The following is a 20,898-nucleotide window of genomic DNA, read 5'->3' as shown; positions in this document are numbered from 1 at the left end:
CCCAAACAAGAAAGAGGGTATAAATTGCCAAAAGAATTGTTAAAAACTATAATATGAAAATTGTGTCTGTTAACAAGAAATTTTCCACAGAGAAAAGCACTGGAAAAAAAACAAAATCAGAAGCTCAGAAACAAAAGCCACCATTGTCAAAGAAGGAGGAAGATCACTGGACCGTCTGGAATGTTTATGAACAAGCCAGGAACACATGGTATTCATTTAGCATATGTGAGGAGCAGAGAAGACCAACCACGTGTAGTTGTTTTGAAATAGGCAGGAATTTGTTGAGTTGGTTCACAGGTTTTATTAGTCTGTATATTGTGCAGGAGTGATGAAGTAGATTTTTGTAAAGTAGTTGAAAACTGTAGGTTGAAGAAAATTTGTGAAAGCATAGCAGTCATGATAAGGGTTCTAAATAATCTAATGTGACTATATGACATTCTTTAAGTGAAGTGATCAAATGGCCATTTTCAGGGAGCTGAGATTTATTGGTCTTACACCTCATTGAAATTAATTTTGGGGGAAGACTGGAGTGCCCAGAGAAAACCCACATTCATGAGTCAGCCATAACATTGACTGAACTCTATTTATAACAACCATCTGCTTTCTTCCATCCAGTCACTTTTATATTCTAATTGTTATCATATCCCCCACACCTAAAGATAATTTTTTTATATAAGCTTTTCTTTGCAGCATCTTGTCGAATGCTTTCTCAGAATCCAATTACATCAAATTTACACATTTACTTTCATCTACATAAGTAATAACCTTTAACCTTTTCAGAGTTTTTGTTGTGGTTAGTATCTGTTTTGACAGCCTATATGAAATACATTTTTAAAAAATTATAACAAACGAAATAAATTTATCTATCCTAGCAGGTTTTCATACATTAACAATCATGATTTCACACTTCCTTTCACTGAATTCTAATAATTTTCACACTTCCTTTTACTGAAAAGTAATAATGAACAGCCAGTAGATTTGCTAATGCATAAAAAATTATTTAACATTGGACAATTAAATTTGTTGGTGGAAAAATAAATAAATAAATATATTTTTATATAGTTGTTTTTGATTACTTTTCCATACAAAAATTGGGACTTTTCCCACAAAAGAAGTCAAATTACGTGATCAAAGAATCTTGGAGGGTTTCCATAATACTTGTGATAGAACATAACAGTAACACTGACAATCAAGTATTTTGTTTTTGTGCAACGTGGAACAGATATGCCAAATGTAATGTGCATAAACACTAGTTCATAGTTCAAATTATAAGTAAAGAATGGTTATTTGTAGTATTTTATGGTTCTATTAATTTCTGGAATATTTGCAGGCAGCAAATGCATTTTTGGCACAAAGGATATCCAGTATCAATGCCATCTCTGCAATATGTGAGGCAACTGGTGCATGTGTATCAGAAGTGGCACATGCTGTGGGAACAGACTCCAGAATTGGTCCAAAATTTCTTGAAGCTAGTGTTGGTAAGTATGAAACAAATTGTAATATTGAGACTTCACTATTTCCAATCCAGTGACATTATATTGACAACCAAACTCTTTGATCACAGGGCTAGATAAATTGCATCTACTACTTAACGATTAAAGTAACCATGAGAGTAGTTAGCTTTAAAATTATTAGAATTTTTAAATTAAAATTTTGCTCATGAATTTTTTGTTTTAGAATGTTGACTATCCAAGATGAAAAGTAATTTTGGTTTTAAGGTTGAAATTTTCTTTATCTGAAACTTTTCAAATTTTGTTTTGTTAATCTCTATAATCTTTCAAAAAGTATCAAACGTTTTTTCAGTTATATTTAATCTGTTACTTTTTCTGCCTTAACTCTATACTTTTGTATGGAGTTGGTCAATTGACCTTGTAACCAACATAAAATTACTAAGTCTAAATAACAAATTTTCCTTCCAGAATGATGACAGATTGTAACAGGGAACCACAATTGTTTATTCTAAATAGCTTAAGTCTCATAACAGTGTATATCTATTTGTATTTATTAATTTTTGTTTTGTTGATCTATGAACTGTATCTAAACTGTTTAAACTGTTGTAAATCATGAGGTGCATGTGCATCTTAACATTGTCAGATAGAATAATTCTGACCTTTACAAAGTGCAAATGTCTCATTCTTTTGTCTTAATGCTAACATATTACTATTTTGTAAAGTCCAGTAATGTTTTAGTTACCATACATTAAATGGGTGTATATTATTCCTATGTATAAATAAATAATTAAATTTCAGTTAATTTTTAAGACATAGAACAAGACAAAAAATGTGTAGAAAACAATATCTACTTTTTATGATGTTGATGTTTCTTTGTGCATGTTCATTATGTTCACTAAGCCTAGTCAAATTTTGCATGTGGAAGATGTTACAAAAAATAATTTTTGTATGTTTTATGTATGTATTTTGAATTAACAAACAATTATGAGTTATTAAACCAATACTGTAATTCATCAGGCTTCCTAATTAGGCTATATTTAGGACTAAAAAAACCTCATTCCCAATTAGAATATCACTTTGATCATCTCTCTTCAAACTCTTTAATGATTATTTTAATAATGAAAATTTCAGAAAGACTGAAATTTTCTTACTTTGACAGGTGCTTTTGATTTTTATAAATATATAATTAAGAGAAGCAGGCATAAACAAACAGGTATTTTCAAATGTTATAGGGTTTTTAATATCATATTTCAGCAAATAAAAATGTTAGGAAGTTTTTATTTTGTGTTCTAGATTGTTAGTATTGGTAATTTGAGTTTTAATTCAGTAGACTTTAAATGTTAGGACACCCACAAGACAGTCTGAGCAAAAGTAGGAGATGATGCACCATGTACCACCAAAAATATTAGATATTCAATAGTTTGCTCTTTATATTTACTGTTGAACTCCAGAATTAATGTATAATATTAAAATTTGAACTGAAAACTACAGTTTGATTCCAAATTTATTCATAAAATAATAATTTAATAAAATGTTTAATGTATGTACACAAGAAATGATGATGATGGAAATGATGAAATGATGGAAAAGGTTAATCCAGTGACATTATATTGACTGTTTAATTCAGTGGTATTATAATGAACATTCAATGCAATGGTATTATACTGATCACTTAATCCAGTGGTATTAAAATGACCACTTCTGATTTTTCATTCGTAAAACTTAGTAAATCACAAACTAAATTGTGTTGGGGCAAAGTAATCAGTTGGATTCTGTGTTTCAAATTACTTCTAAGGGTTTGTGATGAGAAAAGGAACAGCTTCTAAATTAATGACTTCAACAAAATGAAGAAACCATATCATCATAATATAGTGAGATTTTTGAAGCCATATCATCATGATGCTATTATATTACTCAAAGCCATATTGTGGTGAGTTTGTTATATTATTTGAAGGCCTGTGGTTGTGACACCTTGAAATAGTTAGATTATTTAAAAATACAATAAAAAAGGTGCCTCTGTCATAATAACTATAGGTTTAAGAATTTACAACCCATTTAAAAAATAAAAGTAGAAGACCACTCACATTTTAACTGCCCAAATTTATGGATCAAGTTCTTTACCACACCTACATTAATGGACATACGCATCCAGTTCTATTAACACACAATTCAGTACACTAGAAATTTTTAGTGGATAAAATTAGTAAAAAAATACCATAACTCTGTACTTCTTTCTAGCAGAAAATACAATTAGTGCCTGATATAGTCATGGAAATGTAAACATTGTTCTACACTGTTGTTGTGATATCCCTCAATTTTAATTCTTTCTTCACTATAAAACTTTTTTGGCTTGTTTATTGTCATCACTGCATATATATCCTGTGTCCTGTATGTAGGCTTTTGTCCTAATGCCTTCAAACTGTAAATATAGGTGTTCCTTACGTAAAGTGGGAATTTATGTTCATTAATAATTTTTGCTATAAATATAATATTTCTGAACTGTGTTCAATGTATTCTAGCTATGATTATAGCTTGGCAGCCAAAAACATTGTAGATCTTTAGCTATTGACATGGACTATTTCTAAATGTCTGAAAGATGTTTTTATAAAGAAGTTCCAACTATTAGTTTAGAATGAGAAAGTTGCATGTTTTCAGTTGTTTATTTCACATTTGACTGCAGGTTACAACCATCTTTACAGCGTAGATTCTTGCTACCAGTTGTGTAATGACTTAGGATGTTGATGTTGCTACTGTGATCATGTGTTTGAGGATATTGGCTGCTCTGATGACCACCCATTTTTTTCTGACTACTGTGAAACAGTAGTTATCTTTCTTATAAAAATAACTCCATGTAACACTGTTGAAAACTGTGTCAAAAATAAATCTCTATGCTGTTTACTAAGCTCATACTTTGTTAATTTCTTCAAGTGGATTCCATATACTAGTGACTTTTGTATGCCACATGACCAATGGATCTTGTAATATCTTGGATTGAGTTCCTGCAGCACAAAGTCCTGTCCAGTTGAATCTGGGTGGATTATGTCCTGCTGATGTACCAGAGTGTTACCGTGTCTCAAACTCATTTGCTTCAACAGCCTCATTTTATATCATCTTTCTCTCATGCCATCTTCCCTACTCACTGGGATGTTAACTTATTCCCATTAAATAGTGTTTATGGTACCCATTCCATGTATGTGTTCATTTTATATGGAAAGAGTGATCTTAGTCAGTTTAGTTTTTGCTCACAAGCTCAAAGTATATGCTCCATCAGGCTGAGAACTCTAACATTAATGTTTATTGAATGTTAAACCTGCAGTTAGTTAGGACCTCTAATGCTTGTTGTGACAGTGGCAGACCTTAGGAGTGTGAGATTGGTATGCAATGGCCATTAATTTTGTACCCCATAAAACTATTTGGATATAGATTTAAAAGACCTAAGTCACATGGCTCATTTAATGAAAAAATAAAATGTCCATACTAAACATTAGTTATACATCATATAATGCCATATGGATTAAACTGTCCCCTGGTACACCATTATTAGTTTCTTACTGTCATGACCTTTCAAACTGGGCACCCATGTTTACATCTATAATAATTTCAGAAGTCTCCACCACTGGTTAGTAATTTTTTAATACAAGCTTTATCAGAACTTTAAAAGTTAATATTGGTGAGTTTTGAAATATGTGCTACAATAAGATTATCATTGAGTGTGTTTTATTGTATGATCTGTCAGATATCCTTAGCTCTTTCTGTGAGTTACCCAAGGCTACTCAGAGCTCTCTATATGTCATGAAAAATTTGGGCAAGCCATTCCTCATATATTTTTAATTATTTGCCCAAACTTGTATGGTATTGTGTATTACAGTCACTGCTCGTTAGCTGGAATTGAAAATGCTATTTGTGGTGACCTCTATCAGAAACATGGGAGAAAAGCGTTTTTATTCCTTATTGTAGTTTTATTAAAATAATACATGTCTCATATAAATCCAGATACATGACATTTAATTGTAAAGTATGATTTGTACAGAAATATAATAACAGATCATAAAATAACTTTTGTTTCAATAATATATAAGTTATAGACTGTCAAAAAGTGAAATATAAAACTGACTTTTTTAAAGCCTTTTTGCAAACACAGCCTCACATAAAAGAGTTTAATAAAGTATTGGCATCTAACTTTGTGGTCTTCAGGATCAGTGATACTTAGATAGATTTTATGTGCCCTAATTTTAACTAAAGACAACAGCACAGACTGAAGAGTGACTGGCACACCTTTTTATTTCTAAGTGGATCAGTACATTGAGCTTGCCTTACCTCACCTGATTGGGAATGATACTTGTTATTTGCTGGAGATCCAAGTTTGAATCTTTATAAAAACCACAAAATTTTCTCAACACTTTCATCTGTAGATGCATTATAAGTGTGACAGTCAATCTCTTAGCATGGATGGTAGGGTTATACCTTTTGTGTTCAGTTGTTCAGAACTAGTGACTGTAACATATAACCTAATAGCTATGCTATTTTATAATGCATGTATTTTTATTGTGCTTTTTTATTACATTTTTTAAGAATTCTCAGCTATTTTGTCATATTTACAATTCTTACATTAAGGATATAATGCAGCATTGGTTAACAGATGGAAACCTTTTTTTGCTATGGTCATTATTAATTGTTTTGTTTCAGGTTTTGGAGGAAGTTGTTTTCAGAAAGATGTTCTTAACCTTGTGTATTTGTGTGAGTGTTTGAATCTTCCTGAGGTGGCCAATTACTGGTACCAGGTAATGTGGATCGAAGTACTTTCAACTCCAGTTGTTTATTGTCATAAAATAATTAGTGCAGTTTTGTGGATGCAGAATAGTCTTTAAGGTTTAAAGTGTTTTGTTACCTTTCCCCAATGTATTGGTACTTTGTTGTAAGGTTATATATACACACACACACATTTAATATATGCTGTTTGATCAACACCCAAAACATATAAAAATGCTTATTGAATTCATTCTTTAAAGTACTACAGAGACAATGTTATTAAACTATAAGAAGAGAAAATGTATATGATACAGCTTGTCCTAAATGGTGTTTTAGTTTTAACACCAGTAGACTTTTGTTATTATTAAGAGCTTTTGATTAAAACAATAAAAATCAAAATTTTGTAATCTAACTTGCATTCGTGATTCGTTTACAAATGTGATGGAAATATAATATATTAGAAAGTTTAAAAACTGTAGTGATTAGAGTGTTCTTTTGGTATTTTTGCTATTCACAATGTTCAGTAGAATGTACTGTGTAATTTGGGCACTTTTACTGTTAATATTTCATACGATTTATTAGAGTGTACTGTGTTATCATAAATATTATTACATTACAAGTTACAGCTTTTAGTATAAAGCAGATTTGGTTTTAGTACAAGGTACAAAGTTTCAATCACTGCTACATTCATATGACAAAGCTGGGCATTAGGCACAAAGAACACCACATAATATTAGAAGAACAAAACTCAATTGCTGCTGTAGCATGAATCAGTATTTTTTTTGGATTGACTAACTAATTTAAATAGTTTTATTACTAGTTATAACTCTGTAAAATTAAACTTTTTTCCATGTTTTAATGTTAAATACTTTTCTAAAACTATAATTTTTTAACATTTTATGCATAGAAGTATTTCATAAAGCAATTTTGTTTACTTATTGTAAACATAAAATTATCTTTTGTAAAACTAAACTTTTTCACATGTTACAATGTTTTATATTAATAATAAACACCATTTGTATAGAAAGATATTTGGATGATATTTTAGTAGATGCAGTCCATTAATAGCACTTTTCAAGTAAAATTATACTTGTGTTACTTGTTTTGGGCATAAAAGTATTTTTGTATTGTTTCCTGTTAGTTTTATCATTTGTTGAGTTATTTCAAGTTATTTAGTGAAAATAAGGACATGTCAAGTCCATGTAATAATAGCAGATTTCTTTCTCAACATTTGCCACAGGCTGTTATCACTTGTACAGAATTGTAGGCCTAAATTCAGAAATAATATTTCACTTTCAACAGAAATCTATTCATTAATTGTGTTATGACTGACATACACATAAATGTACTTGTATAATTTCATGTTTAACTGTTTGATTAACTGAATCTGAATATTAGCTAACATTAATTTGAATAGTTCTTTAACTTCTCAACTAGTGAATGAACTGCAAACTAACATAGTCAGTGCTTCACTGATTTTCATATTCATAGTATATTCATTTAAAAAGCTGCTTAATCAGTAATGTTCACAAACATTCTAGACATTTTAGGACTTCTATTTCTAAAGCTAGCATAAACATATTGTTAATAGCTGTTTCTAGCAAACAACTAAATTAAGACATTTAAGCATTGTAAAACTAAAATTTGTATATCTTGGGAATAATACTAGTTTGTTCTTATTTAAAAGAACTATTTCACATCAATTGATTTCAGTTTTGTGTCTGTAAACAGGTTATTGAAATGAACCAGTTTCAGAGGACTCGATTTGTTGAAGGATTACTGAAAAACTATTCAATACTGTTACAGATAAAAAAATAACAATCTTTGGATTTGCATTCAAGAAGAATACTGCTGACACAAGGTATATCAGTACAAGACTTTTCTGTAGTGTTGAGCTTCACTTCTAAGTTAATGGAATAAAACATTTTCTCTGTTATAACTTGAATAAAATTCAAGGACAGTAAAGGAACTGTTAGTCCATCTCTGCCATGCCATCTATTAATCTAAACTAAATGTTTAAAAAAGTCACATCTAACCATTATCGTTCAAATGTTTATGAAGCCTTCATTTAAAATCTCTTAAATAACTGCATTTACCTCATCTGAAAGTTGTCTGTTCCAAAGACAAACCACTCCTCTAAAACTAAAAATAAAATTGTCCTAACTGAAGATAACTCCTATGCTGGCAAAATTTATATTTGTGTCCCCTACTCCTAGCTTTCTTACCGTTGATGCATCAACACTATCAATTCTCTTAACAGTCTTAAACACCTCAATCACATTTATATTTGTGTCCCCTACTCTAGCTTTCTTACCGTTGATGCATCAACACTATCAATTCTCTTAACAGTCTTAAACACCTCAATCACATCCTGTGTAACTCTTCAAAAGGAAACAATATCAGAGATCTTAATCATACGAAAACTTTTCCATCCCAGTAGTCCTACTCTGAACCCTTTTCAACAATTCAATGTATTTCAGAAGGTAAGGCTAAACATAATATTCCACGCATAGCCTAACCATGAACACTTGTACATGTGATGAAATTAATGTTTTTTATTTCACTTGTTTTACTTTATAATTTGGAATGATAGTTAAATAGCTTTTTCTGGTTTGATAGATTTAACCCACTTTTATTTTAGCATTAGTTATCTGAGGGTTGGTTAAATAAAATGTTTTGTTTGGAGACATATATCAACCTTTGGCAAATTCTTTGTTGTTGGAATCTTGTTAAATTACACTGTTAGAAATAGAGTCTGAAATGTTAGAAATGAGAAATAATGTCTCATAAATACGTTGATATGTATTTTGTTGAACCAAGCATTATAACGTGTCATAACTGTATTAATAGGTACTAACAACAGTCTAGTCAGGCAATCAGGATTATTAAGGCCATTTAATGCTTACAGCAGTCTATTATTAACCTATTTTGTTGTATGAGAGAATGTGTATTATGTGATTAATAAATATATAACATCTGTGTTTACATTAGATACTTACAGCAGTCTAGTATTAACCTGTTTTGTTGTATGAGAGAATGTGTATTATGTGATTAATAAATATATAACATCTGTGTTTACATTAGATACTTACAGCAGTCTAGTATTAACCTGTTTTGTTGTATGAGAGAATGTGTATTATGTGATTAATAAATATGTAACATTTATCTGTGTTTACATTAGAAACATTAAAATAATATGCTGCTTAATATATAAGTTTATGTTAATTGTTGTTCTAAGCAGTAGTGTAGACCTGTCTCGTATGGCACGATTTGTATTGTTAGCTGAAAGTTCTCCTATCTTGCATGTACTGCTGCTTTATGAGAGTATATTACTTCTGGTAATGATTTTCTTAATTTCTAAATAATTAGTAAACAGGGTAACCATATTCTGAGAGTTAACCATTCTTCCAGAGATCATCACTACTCATTTATGTTTACTACTGTATTTCTGGTTTATCTTTTATATCACTGCATTTGTGGACATTTTTAATTCAAATTTGACATCAGCCATTTCAATCCCCTATTTATGCCTGTCCATTTATTATAATTAAAAGTATGCAACTGTTTATTGTTTAAATGAAAAACTTTTGGGTTTTTTTGAAAGAGTCTAGTTCTAATTTTGGAAATTCTTTTCTTCCAAAAATAATATGAATTGAACTACTGTGTAGTAGAGGGGGTTACATTTCTGTGCTCATTTGAATTGCTTCTTGAAGATTATTTTATGTTTTTGTTTACATTTTAATGGTTTTAGGGTTGGAAATTATACAGATATTGATGGTTTTAGAACTCTGTCTGGACATTATTTCACAAGGTTCTTGTGACTTACATTTCAAATTTTATTAAACTACTTTTTGTTTAGTATCTGTTAGTATAACATAAAATCATAGCTAATACTCAATATTTTAACAGTATACAAGTTTTATGTTTTTAATTTAAAAGGCAGTATTATAAAAAATCCTTAATTTTCCCTAATGTGAGAAAGGTGGCGTTTTCTGTAGATGTTACATCTTCTCTATTTTATTTACTACCTCTCCAATAAGTACAAAATTTAATGTAAATTTTTGATTATAAAATCATTATTACTTAGACGAATCATAATTTTTATTGCCTTCAATTTTGTTTGGTTACAGAACTATCAAATAGAAAAATCAGACCTGCCATGCCACACCCACCTGTCACATTTTCACTCTCGGGCTTTATTAATAGTTCTGTTTTACATTTAATTATATATTATGTATAACTAATAAAAAGACAATACTTTCATCTATCAAATAATGTATTGTATTACATTGTTTTCTGAATGAAGAAATGCCGGTTTCTATGTAAGTACAGCATTATTTTCACATCAAAGACAATGACTAACTTGAATGAATTTGTAATAACTTTAGTCACATTGTTCAAAAGTTGGAAAAATTGTGATAGGTAGGGGAAATTGTCTGCTTTTTACATTTTATTATTTTATGTTCTTTGGTGCATTATTTAATTAAATAAAGATTATTTAGTGCATTAATACAATTAATGTAAAAAAAGTAGGCTTACTTGACAGGCAAAAAAAGAGAAGACAGGGATAAGCAGTTTATTTCTTGGTTTTCATGTTTATCTTATTATTTATTATTATAAAAGTAACTAAATTGTGTAAATATGGATCTCTTTAAGCTAGTTAAGGTTAGATTAAGTAAAATGAATAATAATAGTACAATAAAAATGTTTCACAAGGCATGCATGCTAGCAGCTTATGGGTAACATAATTTGATAGTTTCACATGAACTCCATGTTCACCAAGTGATTTAAATTTATATGGCATGAATAGCAGTAGTAAGACACAGTTCAAAGAGCAATAAAACAATAAAACTGAAGTATAAATATATGTATACTATTATGAGTTTAAACATATTTACGATGAACAAATGTTGTTTCATGTTACAATTTGATGTAATTCTAGAAAGAATAAAGGGTGATTGAGATTTATTTCAATTTTCTCCTTTTTTTGGTGTTTACGAGTTCTGTCAAATAGACCAACCTTCTATAGAGTTAGGGTAGAGAAAATAAGAGGTGAAATATAATGTTTTATTGAAAAGAAACATTTGAAATGTATTTAAAAGGTTTTAGAGATTATGCAAGTGAAATTTGAGATTTCTGAGATGAAGAAAGGTATTTTTAATCGTAACATGAAAATCACTTTGCACTCAGACTGTTAAAAAAAATTACTTGGTATATCACTGACAGATCTTTAGTTTATTAAAAATACTTCACTGAAAAAATGACTTTTTGTATATAAAAGACATGATATTTATTGAAAGTCTATTAAATTTTGTGTAGATATATGTACTATATTAAAAGTTAGTTGTGTCAAAACTGTACTTTAATTGAGTATAAAGAGGTCACGTGGTCGGTCAAATTGACCAAGTCCATGTTAAGTAACTTTTCACTAAATATTCTCATAATGTAACTTTTGTTTTTAATAACTGTTTGTTTAGAAATGCTATTGTACATATGTATCTATTAATTATAAATATCCATTTATATTGATACACAGACTTAAAACTAAAGCTCTCCAGTAAATGAACTGTAATAATAATCAAAACTGTACATGTTACATCTAGAGAATCTGCTGCAATTTACATATGCAAACATCTTTTAGAAGAAGGAGCTCACTTGTCTATTTACGATCCCAAAGTAAATGACCAGCAAATAATTCAGTAAGTTCTATATTCCACATTATTGAAAGGTGACTATTGAATTAACATTAACTAGTTAGTTAATAGTGTTCTAATTATTATTTTTAATTGTGAATCAAGCAACTGGAAATGTTTCCAGTCAAGTTAATCACAAAAACCTTTACTACGTTAAGAAAGATAGGCGTAACTCATTTTATGCATGAGTTGCTCTAAACAACAGTATTTTCTAGGCTTATACATAGAAACCAACAGTATTTTCTAGGCTTATACATAGAAACCTTTCCCAAGAAATTTTTGTGCTAGTTTTTAGTCATTGAATAATTATAAATATATGAGTGATTAGTATTGTCTAATTTATAAAAAAAAGCATTTTATAAATTAATTAATTTAATTTAATAGTGACTAATTAAATATCATTAGTATTCAACAGTTCCTGAAATGTAAGTAATAGTTAATAAATACATGTAATAATTAATAAATACATATAGTTAATAAATATATACAGCAGTTAATAAATACATATAATAGTTAATAAATGTATATAGTAAATAAATATATATAATAGTTAAATACTGAGTAATTATCTATGATTTTCAATGATCTGTAATTCATAATAATATTGAGCTGCTAAACTCATTAATTTTTTTAATTAACCTGTGTATGTGGTTATTATTAAATAATTCTATATAAATTGTAAACAATATTTTTGAAATAACTAACTTGAAGATATATATTCTTATGTTTTTATTGTGTAATTTTCTAGATATAAAATATTATATAATTTCTGATTCTTTGAATGAACAGATTGATATATCAACTTTGTTTTTTTTATTCTGTAGTGATCTTACATGCCCAGATGTTACTGAGGAACCTGAAAAAGGTTTTTATGATTTTATATTAGAAACAGAGAGTTTTATTTTAATAAAAACAACTATTATATCCATGCTAGTGGAAGTAAAGGACTAGTAGCTGTAGCTGTCATTTCTAATTTTTTTACAATCTTGTCTTGTGAGAATTCTTCACTCATTAGATGGAAGTTGATAAAATGATGTTTATGTAGGACAAGGTTATTTTGATGTTGAGACAAAACTGTGTTTCCAACAAGTTATTTTTATTTTCAAACCCTGTTATCAACTTTTGAGCTTTAAAGATGGATGTTCTAATGATGTGTTTCTTCAAGAATTAATATATAAACAGTTCAATATTTGAAATTAAATTAGAAAAATGTGGTATTCCTGGTTTAGAGGGGTAATAATGGCACACACACACACGCTAGATGTGGTTGGTTGGAAGCTAGTGTGAGAACAAATGAAGAAGACAAAAACATATCAGTTTAAAAACACAACTTAATACTGTGTAATTGTTTTTCTTCCAGGTTGAAAAATTAAAATTAAAGTAAAATAAAATTAATATACAGAAGTGTATGGTCAGCCCATACAATAAGTAGCCTACATGAAAATCCAAGTTGTGAACCTTTTAAAATGGAAAATAAACTGTTGGAAAGTACTCTTATTATCTACATCTTCTATATAGCTTGTAGCTGACCAACCACAAGTAGGATTATAGTTACCTGGAAGTATCTCTGCTCCAGGTAACCATTTTAAAGCATGCCTACTCAGAGGAAAAAGTTAAATACAGTTTGATTATCTCATGAAAGAGTAGATAAGTTTCTTAACTGGACTGGTTACAGAAAGTAGCACCCAGTGTTCAATTAGCACATAACCTTGAGCAGAGTAAGTGTGTTCCAAGTTAGAAGTTTAGAAAAATAAAAGTGCTTAGATATTAAATATTTGTGTTCTATGAGTGAGCTGTGACTAGTTATGAACTAAGAATAATCAGTAAGACATGAACTTTTATTATTTTGTTTGATATACAACAGACTGTACCAATTAAATTAAAAACATTCCTACAATTTTCAGAGTGAATCTTTCACTTTACATTATATAATTAAGTGACCCTACACAGATGTGCTTACTTACAACCACTACCCTTCAGTATCATATACATTAGCATTATACCAGGATTACTTTAGTCTGAGAGATGTTACAGTTTATTCTAATAGGAACCCTACACAGATGTGCTTACTTACAACGACTACCCTTCAGTATTATATACATTAGCATTATACCAGGATTACTTTAGTCTGAGAGATGTTACAGTTTATTCTAATAGGAACCCTACACAGATGTGCTTACTTACAACCACTACCCTTCAGTATCATATACATTAGCATTATACCAGGATTACTTTAGTCTGAGAGATGTTACAGTTTATTCTAATAGGAACCCTACACAGATGTGCTTACTTACAACCACTACCCTTCAGTATCATATACATTAGCATTATACCAGGATTACTTTAGTCTGAGAGATGTTACAGTTTATTCTAATAGGAACCCTACACAGATGTGCTTACTTACAACCACTACCCTTCAGTATCATATACATTAGCATTATACCAGGATTACTTTAGTCTGAGAGATGTTACAGTTTATTCTAATAGGAACCCTACACAGATGTGCTTACTTACAACCACTACCCTTCAGTATCATATACATTAGCATTATACCAGGATTACTTTAGTCTGAGAGATGTTACAGTTTATTCTAATAGGAACCCTACACAGATGTGCTTACTTACAACCACTACCCTTCAGTATCATATACATTAGCATTATACCAGGATTACTTTAGTCTGAGAGATGTTACAGTTTATTCTAATAGGAACCCTACACAGATGTGCTTACTTACAACCACTACCCTTCAGTATCATATACATTAGCATTATTCCAGGATTACTTTAGTCTGAGAGATGTTACAGTTTATTCTAATAGGAACCCTACACAGATGTGCTTACTTACAACCACTACCCTTCAGTATCATATACATTAGCATTATACCAGGATTACTTTAGTCTGAGAGATGTTACAGTTTATTCTAATAGGGAACCCTACACAGATGTGCTTACTTACAACCACTACCCTTCAGTATCATATACATTAGCATTATACCAGGATTACTTTAGTCTGAGAGATGTTACAGTTTATTCTAATAGGAACCCTACACAGATGTGCTTACTTACAACCACTACCCTTCAGTATCATATACATTAGCATTATACCAGGATTACTTTAGTCTGAGAGATGTTACAGTTTATTCTAATAGGAACCCTACACAGATGTGCTTACTTACAACCACTACCCTTCAGTATCATATACATTAGCATTATACCAGGATTACTTTAGTCTGAGAGATGTTACAGTTTATTCTAATAGGAACCCTACACAGATGTGCTTACTTACAACCACTACCCTTCAGTATCATATACATTAGCATTATACCAGGATTACTTTAGTCTGAGAGATGTTACAGTTTATTCTAATAGGGAACCCTACACAGATGTGCTTACTTACAACCACTACCCTTCAGTATCATATACATTAGCATTATACCAGGATTACTTTAGTCTGAGAGATGTTACAGTTTATTCTAATAGGAACCCTACACAGATGTGCTTACTTACAACCACTACCCTTCAGTATCATATACATTAGCATTATACCAGGATTACTTTAGTCTGAGAGATGTTACAGTTTATTCTAATAGGGAACCCTACACAGATGTGCTTACTTACAACCACTACCCTTCAGTATCATATACATTAGCATTATACCAGGATTACTTTAGTCTGAGAGATGTTACAGTTTATTCTAATAGGAACTGTTTGTGTTGAGTTTTGCACAATGCTGCTTGAGGTCTGTCTATGTTAGCTGTTCCTCTAATTATAACCCATAGGGAAGGCAACAAGTCAACAACACTCACTACCAAATCTTGGGCTACCTAATGAAAGTGTAGGATTAGGCTATCACTCCTATAACACATCCATGACTTTGTGTATGTGTGTGTTAATGGGCTACAAACTGTGGAACATTTGATTTACCATTCAGCATGCTAACCACTGTGTTATGCTTGGCTCAAGTTGGAAGTAATATTAACAAATATTTAATATTCTAGATGCAGAAGGATATGTAAAATATGTTGGCAGTGTAAAATAAAACCTATTTATTTAAAGTATTTTTAAAAGATCTGCTTACTAAAAGCAATAGTTTGTTTAACCAATGTAATAGTAGGTTTTATTGTTAAGAAAAATGTTAAAAATAATATATATTAATGTTTATGTAAGCACTTAAAAACAAAAATGCCAAGTTGCTTTATTTATTTGTAATTACTTTTAATGGTTCTTTAAGCCAGCTTTGCTGCTTCTCTGTGATTTACTGCTATTTTGATATTCTTTCAAGGCTTCATTGTAGTTGAGTATTTCTTTTACTATGTTTTGTTTAACGTGGGAAAAATTATTGAACATTATTTTGAAATACTGTAGTTTCAATATTTCTAAGCCTTTATTCATTGCTTCTAAGAGTATTTTTTATTAACTCATTTAATGAGGAAGTAAGTGACTTACAGTGAAATTGTAATATGTGAAATAGAACAAGTATACATATTTCTTCTTACTTTTAAATATTAACTCAAAAAGTGGATGAAATAAGCCTGCTCTAAACTCCTTTCGTATGTTGTCAGAGCATTTGTTGAAGAAATTAGACTCAGAAGAATATTAGTTGAAAAAGTAGGTATCAGAAAAATATTTGTTAAAAAAATAGGCTTAAGAAGAGATTTTGACAATAAAGTTAGAGAAAATGACCTTGATTCACCAATTGAAAAAACATCCTTCAGATGAACATTTGTTTAAAATGACTGATGTAGATTTCTATACTTTATTTCTATACAACAAGATTTGTTGAGTAGAGTTTGGAGAAGATTTGTTGTAAAAATAAGGGTTAGGAGAATATCATTAAAAAAATAAACTTTAAAAGGAAACTAGTTGAAAGTAGAAGGCTTCAGGCTCTTTTACTGTCAAATATTGACGGAACATTTGTTGAAAAAGTAGATTTCTGAAAAGGTTCTTACCTCTTTCACAAGATCAGCTACTCTTGTCCAGTACTGCCCTTTCGATGTGAAGGTTTTTTTTAGATCAGCTACACTTGTCCAGTACTGCCCTTTCGATGTGAAGGTTTTTTTTAGATCAGCTACTCTTGTCCAGTACTGCCCTCTCGATGTGAAGGTTTTTTTAGATCAGCTACTCTTGTCCAGTACTGCCCTTTGATGTGAAGGTTTTTTTAGATCAGCTACTCTTGTCCAGTAATACCCTCTTGATGTGAAGGTTTTTTTTAGATCAGCTACTCTTGTCCAGTACTGCCCTCTCGATGTGAAGGTTTTTTTTAGATCAGCTACTCTTGTCCAGTACTGCCCTTTCGATGTGAAGGTTTTTTTGCCAATTTTACAAGCTTTCTACTCCTCCCACTGGAATCAAATAGTTCTAACCTATCTATCATGCCCCACTTCTCAGTTCTAACCTATCTATCATGCCCCACTTCTCAGTTCCAACCTATCTATCATGCCCCACTTCTCAGTTCCAACCTATCTATCATGCCCCACTTCTCAGTTCCAACCTATCTATCATGCCCCACTTCTCAGTTCCAACCTATCTATCATGCCTCACTTCTCTGCCAGTAGGAGCATGACATACTCACATGATATGTGTGATTCCTTCTGGATATCTTTACCAACCTATCTATCATGCCTCACTTCTCTGCCAGTAGGAGCATGACATACTCACATGATATGTGTGATTCCTTCTGGATATCTTTACCAACCTATCTATCATGCCCCACTTCTCTGCCAGTAGGAGCATGACATACTCACATGATATGTGTGATTCCTTCTGGATATCTTTACCAACCTATCTATCATGCCCCACTTCTCTGCCAGTAGGAGCATGACATACTCACATGGTATGTGTAATTCCTTCTGGATATCTTTACCAACCTATCTATCATGCCCCACTTCTCTGCCAGTAGGAGCATGACATACTCACATGATATGTGTGATTCCTTCTGGATATCTTTACCAACCTATCTATCATGCCCCACTTCTCTGCCAGTAGGAGCATGACATACTCACATGATATGTGTGATTCCTTCTGGATATCTTTACCAACCTATCTATCATGCCCCACTTCTCTGCCAGTAGGAGCATGACATACTCACATGATATGTGTGATTCCTTCTGGATATCTTTACCAACCTATCTATCATGCCTCACTTCTCTGCCAGTAGGAGCATGACATACTCACATGATATGTGTGATTCCTTCTGGATATCTTTACCAACCTATCTATCATGCCCCACTTCTCTGCCAGTAGGAGCATGACATACTCACATGACATGTGTGATTCCTTCTGGATATCTTTACCAACCTATCTATCATGCCTCACTTCTCTGCCAGTAGGAGCATGACATACATGATATGTGTGATTCCTTCTGGATATCTTTACCAACCTATCTATCATGCCCCACTTCTCTGCCAGTAGGAGCATGACATACTCACATGATATGTGTGATTCCTTCTGGATATCTTTACCAACCTATCTATCATGCCCCACTTCTCTGCCAGTAGGAGCATGACATACTCACATGATATGTGTGATTCCTTCTGGATATCTTTACCAACCTATCTATCATGCCCCACTTCTCTGCCAGTAGGAGCATGACATACTCACATGACATGTGTGATTCCTTCTGGATATCTTTACCAACCTATCTATCATGCCCCACTTCTCTGCCAGTAGGAGCATGACATACTCACATGACATGTGTGATTCCTTCTGGATATCTTTACCAACCTATCTATCATGCCTCACTTCTCTGCCAGTAGGAGCATGACATACATGATATGTGTGATTCCTTCTGGATATCTTTACCAACCTATCTATCATGCCCCACTTCTCTGCCAGTAGGAGCATGACATTCTCACATGACATGTGTGATTCCTTCTGGATATCTTTACCAACCTATCTATCATGCCCCACTTCTCTGCCAGTAGGAGCATGACATACATGATATGTGTGATTCCTTCTGGATATCTTTACCAACCTATCTATCATGCCTCACTTCTCTGCCAGTAGGAGCATGACATACTCACATGACATGTGTGATTCCTTCTGGATATCTTTACCAACCTATCTATCATGCCTCACTTCTCTGCCAGTAGGAGCATGACATACTCACATGATATGTGTGATTCCTTCTGGATATCTTTACCAACCTATCTATCATGCCTCACTTCTCTGCCAGTAGGAGCATGACATACTCACATGACATGTGTGATTCCTTCTGGATATCTTTACCAACCTATCTATCATGCCTCACTTCTCTGCCAGTAGGAGCATGACATACTCACATGATATGTGTGATTCCTTCTGGATATCTTTACCAACCTATCTATCATGCCCCACTTCTCTGCCAGTAGGAGCATGACATACATGACATGTGTGATTCCTTCTGGATATCTTTACCAACCTATCTATCATGCCTCACTTCTCTGCCAGTAGGAGCATGACATACATGACATGTGTGATTCCTTCTGGATATCTTTACCAACCTATCTATCATGCCTCACTTCTCTGCCAGTAGGAGCATGACATACATGATATGTGTGATTCCTTCTGGATATCTTTACCAACCTATCTATCATGCCTCACTTCTCTGCCAGTAGGAGCATGACATACTCACATGATATGTGTGATTCCTTCTGGATATCTTTACCAACCTATCTATCATGCCCCACTTCTCTGCCAGTAGGAGCATGACATACTCACATGACATGTGTGATTCCTTCTGGATATCTTTACCAACCTATCTATCATGCCTCACTTCTCTGCCAGTAGGAGCATGACATACTCACATGACATGTGTGATTCCTTCTGGATATCTTTACCAACCTATCTATCATGCCCCACTTCTCTGCCAGTAGGAGCATGACATACTCACATGACATGTGTGATTCCTTCTGGATATCTTTACCAACCTATCTATCATGCCTCACTTCTCTGCCAGTAGGAGCATGACATACTCACATGACATGTGTGATTCCTTCTGGATATCTTTACCAACCTATCTATCATGCCTCACTTCTCTGCCAGTAGGAGCATGACATACTCACATGATATGTGTGATTCCTTCTGGATATCTTTACCAACCTATCTATCATGCCTCACTTCTCTGCCAGTAGGAGCATGACATACTCACATGACATGTGTGATTCCTTCTGGATATCTTTACCAACCTATCTATCATGCCTCACTTCTCTGCCAGTAGGAGCATGACATACTCACATGATATGTGTGATTCCTTCTGGATATCTTTACCAACCTATCTATCATGCCCCACTTCTCTGCCAGTAGGAGCATGACATACTCACATGACATGTGTGATTCCTTCTGGATATCTTTACCAACCTATCTATCATGCCTCACTTCTCTGCCAGTAGGAGCATGACATACATGATATGTGTGATTCCTTCTGGATATCTTTATCAACCTATCTATCATGCCCCACTTCTCTGCCAGTAGGAGCATGACATACTCACATGATATGTGTGATTCCTTCTGGATATCTTTACCAACCTATCTATCATGCCCCACTTCTCTGCCAGTAGGAGCATGACATACTCACATGATATGTGTGATTCCTTCTGGATATCTTTACCAACCTATCTATCATGCCCCACTTCTCTGCCAGTAGGAGCATGACATACTCACATGACATGTGTGATTCCTTCTGGATATCTTTACCAACCTATCTATCATGCCCCACTTCTCTGCCAGTAGGAGCATGACATACTCACATGACATGTGTGATTCCTTCTGGATATCTTTACCAACCTATCTATCATGCCTCACTTCTCTGCCAGTAGGAGCATGACATACATGATATGTGTGATTCCTTCTGGATATCTTTACCAACCTATCTATCATGCCCCACTTCTCTGCCAGTAGGAGCATGACATTCTCACATGACATGTGTGATTCCTTCTGGATATCTTTACCAACCTATCTATCATGCCCCACTTCTCTGCCAGTAGGAGCATGACATACATGATATGTGTGATTCCTTCTGGATATCTT

The 20,898-nt window shown here is 32.4% G+C and overlaps 1 protein-coding gene across 1 annotated transcript in view; it reads left to right on the top strand.

Moving 5' to 3' along the window:
* LOC143229997 (UDP-glucose 6-dehydrogenase-like) overlaps nucleotides 1-20,898 on the top strand; it is a 73,493-nt gene that overhangs the window by 30,983 nt on the left and 21,612 nt on the right. The window contains 6 exon segments of the mRNA XM_076462934.1: nucleotides 1,331-1,478; nucleotides 6,138-6,232; nucleotides 7,932-7,971; nucleotides 7,974-8,061; nucleotides 11,804-11,899; nucleotides 12,718-12,758. Coding sequence (XP_076319049.1) covers nucleotides 1,331-1,478; nucleotides 6,138-6,232; nucleotides 7,932-7,971; nucleotides 7,974-8,061; nucleotides 11,804-11,899; nucleotides 12,718-12,758 — 508 coding nt within the window.

Source organism: Tachypleus tridentatus, chromosome 10 (genome assembly GCF_004210375.1).
Source record: "Tachypleus tridentatus isolate NWPU-2018 chromosome 10, ASM421037v1, whole genome shotgun sequence".
Lineage (NCBI taxonomy): Eukaryota > Metazoa > Arthropoda > Merostomata > Xiphosura > Limulidae > Tachypleus > Tachypleus tridentatus.
The sequence above is the reverse complement of the archived record's forward strand: the minus strand, read 5'-3'. Positions and strand labels throughout refer to the sequence as shown.